The sequence below is a fragment of the Saccostrea cucullata genome, unplaced genomic scaffold (genome assembly GCF_032062105.1).
Source record: "Saccostrea cucullata isolate Sc308-1 unplaced genomic scaffold, CSIRO_AGI_Scuc_v1 ctg6176, whole genome shotgun sequence".
Classification (NCBI taxonomy): Eukaryota; Metazoa; Mollusca; class Bivalvia; order Ostreida; family Ostreidae; genus Saccostrea; species Saccostrea cuccullata.
Window position 1 is genome coordinate 1 of NW_026928649.1, and position 10000 is coordinate 10000.

General features: G+C 34.6%; 2 protein-coding genes across 3 annotated transcripts in view; one reads left to right on the forward strand and one right to left on the reverse strand.

Moving 5' to 3' along the window:
- Positions 1 to 57: 57 nt before the first annotated feature.
- Positions 58 to 3903, forward strand: LOC134278287 (RING-type E3 ubiquitin-protein ligase PPIL2-like; the record flags this gene model as incomplete). Its single annotated transcript, XM_062760603.1, has 13 exons — positions 58 to 109; positions 503 to 578; positions 725 to 825; positions 997 to 1041; positions 1157 to 1232; positions 1398 to 1603; positions 1720 to 1753; positions 2028 to 2145; positions 2432 to 2488; positions 2577 to 2646; positions 3062 to 3124; positions 3268 to 3413; positions 3718 to 3903. Coding segments are annotated over 13 exons (1135 nt in total), but the record flags the coding sequence as incomplete, so codon positions are not given.
- Positions 3904 to 6031: 2128 nt separating this feature from the next.
- Positions 6032 to 10000, reverse strand: part of LOC134278285 (DNA ligase 1-like) — a 14692-nt gene continuing 10723 nt past the window's right edge. The window contains exons 7-13 of one of the 2 annotated variants that reach the window (XM_062760601.1): positions 9943 to 10000; positions 9396 to 9570; positions 9146 to 9214; positions 7717 to 7744; positions 7456 to 7613; positions 6963 to 7245; positions 6032 to 6547 (exon numbers count right to left, since the gene is read on the reverse strand). The exon at positions 9943 to 10000 is cut by the window's right edge and continues 208 nt beyond it. In XM_062760601.1, coding sequence (XP_062616585.1) covers positions 6292 to 6547; positions 6963 to 7245; positions 7456 to 7613; positions 7717 to 7744; positions 9146 to 9214; positions 9396 to 9570; positions 9943 to 10000 — 1027 coding nt within the window. In that variant the 3' untranslated portion in view covers positions 6032 to 6291. The remainder of the gene's footprint in view (positions 6548 to 6962; positions 7246 to 7455; positions 7614 to 7716; positions 7745 to 9145; positions 9215 to 9395; positions 9571 to 9942) is intronic. The other variant, XM_062760602.1, reaches the window with a different exon arrangement.

Consider the following 10000-nt stretch of genomic DNA (forward strand, 5'->3'; position numbering starts at 1 on the left):
AATACAGGTATAAAGATATCATTATAATACAGGTATAAAGATATCATCACAATACAGGTATATTAAGATATCATCACAATACAGGTATAAAGATATCATCACAATACAGGTACAGTAAAACTCGGTTATAACGAAGTCACTGGGACCTATGGAATTACTTTGCCATATCCGTAATTTGGTATTTTCATATAAGAAATTCGTTGAATTTATAAAGCTGGGGATCCAAGATAACTTCACTATATCTGTGAATTAGCAATATCTGTGTTCGTACTAAACAAGTTTTACTGCATAATGATGATTGATAATAATGACTGATAACCAGAGTAGTAAGCACAGTCTATAGAGGCAATTCATCCCAGGAAATCTGTTTTACAATTTACAAGTGTACATTTTTATTTTGCAGTAGTTTTGCATTTCATCAAATTCTTGTCTCACACTTGCATACTGTGTGTTTTACAGTTACCACTTAATGTTATTGTTAATACCAGTACATATTTTTCAGGACCCAACAAATGTGGACAAATTTAATTTAAATACCTTCTACCATGTAAGGAAGAAATTGAAGTATGGAGATGAAGGTAATTTTGATCTTAAAATATGTACATTAATATATATAGGATTTTTGTCAAAAAATAAATCTAGTGAACAGAATTTTCATGTTTTACATGTGAAAACAAGTCAGGTATATTTAAGGTTTATATGGTCAAAATATGTACAATTGTAGATGATGAAGCGGCTCGGAAAAATCCCATGTATCATCTGAAGTCTGTGAATGCAGAAACCCGTGACGTCCTGTCAGAGCTAGAGAGGGACTATAAACCAGCAGTTAGGCTCTGTCAATAATTAATAAACAAGCTGAATCAGTTTATCTCTTACAATTTGAAATAAAAGATTAATCCATAAATAATTTTTTCATCATTGAACATACACGTTTTGGAGGTAAAAACCTTTTAATATTTTAAAAAGTCTTTTTTAATGTTCTTTTTTCCTATGTAGGAAAAGAAAGAGGAAGAAAAGAAGAAGGCTGACTTTTTGAATGCTGTATGTTTTAATTACATTTAATTTTTACAATTAAGCTTTAGTAATTTTGCTGTTTACCTGTTCAAAACAGGCATGTAACTATGGTTACCGTAATACATGTAGTTCTACGTTACAGGCCCACTACTCTACGGGGCGGGTGGCTGCCTCGTTCACATCAACAGCCATGGACCCCACAACTCAACATGAAGCAGGTACTGATCAGTAGTCCTCACTAATATTCATCAGTGTTCAGTTTTCAATGGTTTTTCTCTTCAAATTAGTTCTTCTTATAAACTAAGGGTGTTTTTCCTTACTTTGTACCAAGTTTTGTTTAACAGGATCATACAGTCATTAGAATTCTAAATGTATCTTTACAGCCATCATTGATGAGGATGTGTTGAGGTATGAGATCGTAAAGAAGAATGGGAAAAAGGGCTACGTGTCCCTGATTACTAACTATGGTCTTCTGAACCTGGAGCTTCACTGTGAGATGGTGCCCAAAACCTGTGAAAATTTCATCAAGCTCTGTCAGAGGGGTTACTATAGAGACACAAAATTTCATCGACTGATTCGTAACTTTGTGGTAAGTGAAAACAATATACTTTTAATCCTTTTTCCAATTTTATTTGTAATAAATACTTGATATTTTGTGTGGTTTACATTTCTTATAACACTGATTTATGTGTTTTCTATTTATAGCTCCAGGGTGGGGATCCAACAGGCACGGGAACAGGTTAATAGAACAGAACTATGATTGTCCTTACTGGACTAATAATAGAATTTTACTTTTCAAAATCAGTGGTTTTAGAAATATTCTCTGGACAAAAAATGTATGCACAGATACATGTACATGCAGATGGACATGGCATTTCCTGTACAAGTACATGTACATGTATATCCCCTTTAACTTTTTATGGGGTTTTCAAAACCAAGAATTTCTAGTTTCAGTAAGTTTTCCACAATTTGTATGTTGGTAAGTCCTGAAAAGATTTTGACTTTTTTTATAGGTGGTGAATCAGCATGGGGAGGAGCCTTTAATGATGAAATCAAACCCAACCTGTCTCACACTGGCCGTGGTATACTGAGTATGGCCAACTCAGGACCAAATACCAACAAGTCACAGTTGTAAGTTAACTCAAGTCAAACTAAACACACCATATCTCACACAGGACGTGGTATACTGAGTATGGCCAACTCAGGGCCAAATACCAACAAGTCACTGTTGTAAGTCAAGTCATATTAAAATTCAACCTATTTCAGTTTTCACAGTAGCTTAGGCATACTTAGCATGATTAGACCCAAGTGAGCAAAAAAAAAAAATAAAGGAAACCATCAGAAAATTTCAATAAAACAGAAATAATTTATAATTTTAGAACAAAAATTAAAGTGCTCTTACTTTTTTATTTTTTAGCTTCATCACATTTAGATCAGCAAAACATCTTGATGGAAAGCATGCAATATTTGGAAGGTATGAAAAAACTCCATTGTATAACAACTATATTAAAACATTTTGAAAATTGATTTTGATAATAAAAGATCCCTTTTATTTATGTCAGAGTTGTTGGTGGTCTGGATACATTGGACAAAGTGGAGAGGATTGAAGTGGATAAGAAAGACAGACCAAAGGTAAACAATCACCTGTAATCAAGGTACAACAAAGGTAAAAATAACCTTTCATCAAGGTACAACAAAGGTCAACAATCACCTGTAATCAAGATACATCAAAGGTAAACAATCACCTGTAATCAAGGTACAGCAAAAGTAAACAATCACCTGTAATCAAGGTACAGCAAAGGTCAACAATCACCTGTAATCAAGGTACAGTAAAGGTTAACAATCACCTGTAATCAAGGTACAGCAAAGGTCAACAATCACCTGTAATCAAGGTACAGTAAAGGTCAACAATCACCTGTAATCAAGGTACAGCAAAGGTCAACAATCACCTGTAATCAAGGTACAGCAAAGGTCAACAATCAGTGTATAACAAAGACAGACAATCAGTGTACTACAAAGATAAACACATACATTTGTTTCATTGTAGAAGGACATTGTGATTGAGGACTGTCGTGTTTTTGTCAATCCATATGAGGAGGCAGATGAAGAGGTAAAGTCTTCTGAATTTACCCCCTGTGGAGTTTAACAAGTGTTCAAATTTAATTTTGTGTAGATATGAAGTCCATTTTGTATAGATTCCCATCACTATGGTGTAAAAGGTATGAGGATACTCAAGTCTTAAACTTTTGTCAGTTGGCATCAAAGAGGGAAGAACTGATACAAAAACAGGAAGAGGAAGTGGCAGCAAAGAGAAAGTATGTGTACAAGAAAGAACCGGAGGAGGACACCCTTAAAACTTACAAAAAAGGAGTCGGGAAGTACATCAATCCTACAGCACTGTAAGATTCCTACCTGTGGAAGATCTGAACAAAATAATTTTGTTGATGAAATTTTTGATAGGAATCTTTTTGGTTCTTAACATATGCAGTCTATAGGTAGAATTGTCTTATTTATTTAACTGTTTTGTGAACAAGAAATAAAAAATTCAATATCCATGTACAGTGTATAATTCTTACTGAAAAGTTAAATAGCAAAATAATCACACCATGTTTATACAACCTAACAAATAGTCCAACAAATGATTTGTAATTAATCAAACAGACAAATGGAAAGCCAATGTAGTATTACAATGGTTTTTTTCAGGAAGCGGTCAGCTGAGGACACACCTCTCCCCACAGTCAAAAAGAAAGCCAAACCAGAGGGGGCCAAGTTTGGGGACTTCAGCTCCTGGTAGAGACTGAATCAGAGAACTCTGACTATAATCTATATTGACATTCAAAAGGCAATGCAAAAATTTATCTCATTTCTGAAGAAAATTGTATGAAATATCTCCATTTTGTTGAATACTATTTTTTTTTTTGTATTATGCAAATGTATATGGTTATTTACATTGTGTGAGTACATTAAATAAATGTGATATGTCTATTATTGTGCTTTGGATATTGATTATTTGCTTAATGTATTTGCTAAATACATGTACATTGTAGTAATTATACTTGATCTTTTTGAAAAGGGGATATCTCTTCCCCTCTAATTCTTACAAAATTAATCTGTGAGGTAGAAGTACATCTTTAATTCAAGGCAAAAAAATGTCTCTAATTTTATGGGCAACAACACACTGCACTTTTATTTAATTCAGAGTACGGGTAAGTGGAATGTACTCGTATATCTTTAGACAATTCCTTACCCGAAAAACTAAATGAGAGGTACATTAAACTTTTGATAAATTCACAAAGCCATAAAGCAAATGTTTCCCAAATGACCTTAATTCTTAGTTCCTAACGTTTTATTCTTTGGTTTTTTATTCACCTTCAGTTAAGCTAACAGTTTGTCTTTCATTGCTTATTTCTGTCACTGACCTTGAATAGGCTTTCCAAGGTCATGCCATCAAGATAGAATCAATCTCTATGTGGTTCAAAAGCTGAGTGTTTCTCAAATGTAAAATTGCGAGAGAAATTATACATCTTTTGAATTAAAAGATTAGAATAGCTTGTCCCCTTCTGGCATGAGTAACCTGGTTCCTGTTAAAATTGAAAATGCCTGCCCATAATCCTGTCAAATATCACTGAAGTGGACAAAATGAACTTGATCTATACATCATCAAAATAAACTCACACAACAAAAATCAATATCTGCAAGCACTTACATAGAAATTGCAAAAAAAAAAAAATGTAAAAATTGGAAAAATTGCAGTTCCGTCAAAAATCATTGAAGTAGAATGAAATGCAAAATTTGATCTTCAAACTCTTCAAGATAAACCAAGTGGGGCAGACTGACAAACCATGGGACACAGAGTAAACCTATAGTTAAACTGGTAGGGGTTTATTTATTGGACTGAAGATTTATCAACTTTTCATTATAAAGTAACTTTAACATATTAGTATCAGAATGAATCAACACTATGAAAAGCTGTAATCCATGGGAAATGGCAAACATTTATCAATATTCCAATCAAGTTCTCTTGGAAAAATATCCAAGAAATGACTTTGACATCTCATTGCAAAGTGACCTTGACCTCTGAGACAAGACCTGTAGTCAGGATAATGACCTCAGTATTTGATAGTAACCTATTCCAGAGTACCATGTGACCTAGTAGCAGGCAAAGATTGAAAACATTCCTTTCACAAATATAGCATAGACAGCATTTAGGTCAGATACACAATTATTTTTTAAAAACTGTTTGTCCAGGAGCAAGACTGCCTTAGAAATTATCAAAGACCAATGCCATTTTCCCAAGTCATCCATTTGCACCAATTTTTAAATAATATTGAATGATAGATTTTGATCGTATATTCAAGATATTTCCTCTACTGCTTAATATAAAATCTGAATTCATTATGCTAATCGTTATATCACTTAGATTTTTATGAATTCTCTACAAACATAAATCCAAATAAAAATGATGTGGATGTATCTATTTAACCATCATATATATCTTCATAATATAAACATTGTCCATGTATCCAATCGAAGGTTTTCTGGTCACATAGTTAATAGTAGTCTAAAATATAAATCCAATGTCAACATCTAAAATACTGAAAAGGGGCATACAACCCAGGATAAAGATTTAGAACACCACTCTTTTGTGCTTTAATTTTTATTTTCAAGTTTCGTCATCCCCCTGAATCATAGTTACACACACACATTTAATGTATACATCAGTCACATCCAAACATTTAAAAGTTTAAATTGTACAGGTTTTAGAGAGAAACACATTCTGGACAAAAAAAAAAATGCCTATAACAAAAGCTTTCTTACGGGATCATTGCTTCTTAAATTGACGCTTATATCAATAATTTAAACACAAGGTGCACTTTATTGAAAAAAAAAATGTACATCACTTGAAATGTTACTTTTAAAAGAGATCACAAATCAGGAATATTCAGCTCAGCTGAATATTTGTTATAAAATAAACCTTAAAGAAGATAAAAAAATAAAATGATAATTTTCCCTATTTTCTAAATACATGTACATGTAAGACACAAAGTTGGGGTGTATTCAAAGCTTTAAAATATATAACATCACAAATCAACAGCACAAATACTTACAGAATAAATTACCAGCAAAAACAAACATCAATGATAAACAGAACATTTGATTTCACATAACAAATTTTAAAATTGTACAAATTATGAAAATACTTTGTCTGAAAAACTAGTCCTCCTTTGAGTAAATTGTTCTGTTTTATAAATGTCAAAATGACCTTGACCCCAAATCTCAGTCCCTGACCTCTACCCTCACTCCGTGGTAACGATCGTAAGATGACGGCTTGTTGTACGGCACTCTTCGACTGGCCTTCAGTTTGTTGCGGAGGTCAGATCCTCCGGAGGAATTTCCAGATGTTGTCATGGTTACTGATTTCCCAAAGATTCTATCCCTGGCATCTTTTCGGCGGCGGGGTTCTGGAGAATAGTCTCTATACCGCGATAACTCTGGAGATTCACTTAATCGGCTCTCTTTTGTTTTACGTAATCTAACAAATTAATAAATTATTTCAAGTTTATCAACATAGACATCAAATGTATAAAAGAACTTTTTCAGCATAAAATTGAAAGCAGAAAATAGTTCAAATACAATATTACTACATTTGTTGACATTGTTCACATGATATTAAATGGTTAATGCCTATTGGGGACCAATTGTTTTCCTTACCAACAAATGATCATTTTATCTATGCATTGGTTATCAACATATTTTCGTAGATTCTATCAGAATCCTATGCCTGATGTTAATCCCTCCCTAGGAGATGGACTATTAAAAAAGTTTACGGCATTTAATAAATGAGCTGTTTCTAGCCATTCAGAATTCTAAAAATTTGTGAGAAGTTGGGTTCGATATCTCATGGTACAAATAGTACATACAAGCTGTACACAAGTTAAGCCCCCCACCTCTTATTGATCCTCTCCTCTTCTACATCATCAGCATACATCCTCATTGTCCGTTTCTTCTGAGGTGAAGCCAGCAAAATGTCCAGCTCCTGCTCCATCAGGGCTGCCTCCTCATCCACCTCAGGGACCTTGGTGTCTTCTGTCAGGTCAAGGTCATCATCGGACTCCTCCTTTGGAGGAGGAGGCTCTCCCTCGCTCTCCACCTCTTCCTCTTTGGGGGTTTTCTCACCCAGAATACTCCTCAATCGCTCCTCTATTTCTCTCTTACTCTGGGGCTTGGCACCTAATAAGAAATTTCAAAACTCTTACAAAAGGTCTTACAATTCATTTTTTTCGTGATAAAAACAGAAGAATATGAGAAAACTAACACAAGCAGACTGGCTGATTGGCAGTAAGCATTCAGTGTGCTGCCCTAATTACAAGTTTATACATGTACTGATGTAGGGGTTACACAAATTATTTTTTTATTCAAAGAATCTTTTCATGATCTTACCAAATTCTTCCAAATCATCTGTGTCCATTTTGATATTAATCGTGTCGTCCCCAAATATATCTACATCGTTATAGTTTATAGTTGACCGCTGTGCCGCTATAGCAGTCCTGGCCTCCCCTCGCTGTTCTTTGAGCTGTTTTGAGCGGAATGTTTCTTTCCTTAAAAACAAACAGTTTATTTATGCAACTAATTCACTTTTTAGGGAAAATTTAAAGACACTTGTTTTTCCTAGATTACAAATAACAACAATTAAAATTTTACCTTGATTTGCTGACCAGACCTCTCTCACCTGAAATGAAACACAAGAGGCCCATGGGCCACATCGCTCACCTGAGAAGCTTTGACCATTCTGTTCTTTACCAGATTTCCCCCTTGTTATACATAATGCATCCCCACCCTACCCCACTGATCATAATTTAGACATTTTGAAATCTACACTACCCCATGATCCTTCCATGGGCACATATGTTTCAGTTTTTTTGGCCCAGTGGTTCCTGAGAAGAAAATTTTCAAAGATTTTTCCTATATATTTCTATGTAAAACTTTGATTCCCCTATAATGGCTCCACCCTTCCCCTGGGGGTCATGATTCCTATAATTTAGAATTTACACTACCCCAGAATGTTTCCACATAAGCTTCACTTTTTCTGGCCCAGTGGTTCTTGAGAAGAAGATTTTCAAAGATTTTTCCTATATATTTCTATGTAAAACTTTGATACCTAATTGTGGCCCCGCCCTTCCCCCGGGGGTCATGATTTGAACAATTTAGAATCTACACTACACCAGGATGCTTCCACATAAGCTTCACTTTTTCTGGCCCAGTGGTTCTTGAGAAGAAGATTTTCAAAGATTTTTCCTATATATTTCTATATAAAACTTTGATTCCCCATTGTGACCCCGCCCTTCCCCCGGGGGTCATTATTTGAACAATTTAGAATCTACATTATACCAGGATGCTTCCACATAAGTTTCAGCTTTTCTGGCCCAGTGGTTCTTGAGAAGAAGATTTTCAAAGATTTTTCCTATATATTTCTATGTAAAACTTGGATTCCCCATTGTGACCCCGCCCTTCTCCCGGGGGTCATGAGGTGAACAATTTAGAATCTACACTATACCAGGATGCTTCCACATAAGTTTCAGCTTTTCTGGCCCAGTGGTTCTTGAGAAGAAGATTTTCAAAGATTTTTCCTATATATTTCTATATAAAACTTTGATTCCCAATTGTGGCCCCGCCCTTCCCCCGGGGGTCATGATTTGAACAATTTAGAATCTACACTACCCCAGGATGCTTCCACATAAGTTTCAGCTTTACTGGCCCAGTGGTTCTTGAGAAGAAGATTTTTTAATGACCCAACCCTATTTTTCTCTTTTCTTGATTATCTCCCCTCGCGAGGGGATATGTCCCTTCATTTTAACAATTTAAATTTCCCTTCACCCAAGGATGCTTTGTACCAAGTTTGGTCAAAATTGGCCCAGTGGTTCTTGAGAAGAAGTCGAAAATGTGAAAAGTTTACAGACGGACAGACAGCTAGACAGACGGACAGACGGATGACGGACAAAATGTGATCAGAAAAGCTCACTTGAGCCTTCGGCTCAGGTGAGCTAAAAATGTATTTAAAGAATCAATCATTTTTAGTGAAAATGATCTGATTTAGAGTATTGATATAATAAAGAAATGTACATGTTCTTACCCATGTAATTAGGACTGCTGTACTTCTGGTAGGCTTTGCTGGACTCTCTACCATGTAACTTCCTATCAGCTTTAAAAATACAGGTACATGTTTGAGAGTTCAGTTGTAATAAAAAAAACATTTTCTTAGAAAATATATACATACAAATGTAATATACTAACCAGTAATAGCTATCATCTTTCATAAAGAATCAAAAAATATATTCCTTATATGATTCTGGATAATAACAATAAATTTTTTTGACATTTACTTTTCATGGCGTATCGCAGGAAGAGATATTTGTTTCGTTTGTAAGGCTTGCCCAGTCGCCACTTCCCAGGAGGCCATAGGATGTCTTGTGGTTTCTCATTGGTTGATTTAGGTTTCTCTTTGACATTCATTTCCTTTTTTGGCTTTTCAACTTTCTCTTTCTTCTTTGTCTTTTTCTATAAATGAATTTGCATGTAAATTTAAACCAAAACCCAGTGTCAAGTACTATAATTGAGTCATCTCACACAATTTGTCTCAAATTATTCAGAACTATTTCAAATTTCTGATAAATTTGCAAAAATTACTCAAGTCACAAACTTTTACACATTTACCATACTGCAGAATCACTATTGTTCATATGGAACCAATGGTTATGGAGTTTATTGGTCATCATTAACCCATGAGTTAACATTCCCATGACATGAACTTAGTTAAAAATACATTGGTTCACTGATCATTACCAAGATTCCATAGTGCCCAAACAAATTTGACATAAATGAATTAATGCTGATTGAAATTACTACCTATAGAAAAATTAATTGTCTTACCTCCTCATCAGATGAAGATGAAGAGCTACTGCTGCTTCCACTGCTGGAACCACTGGAT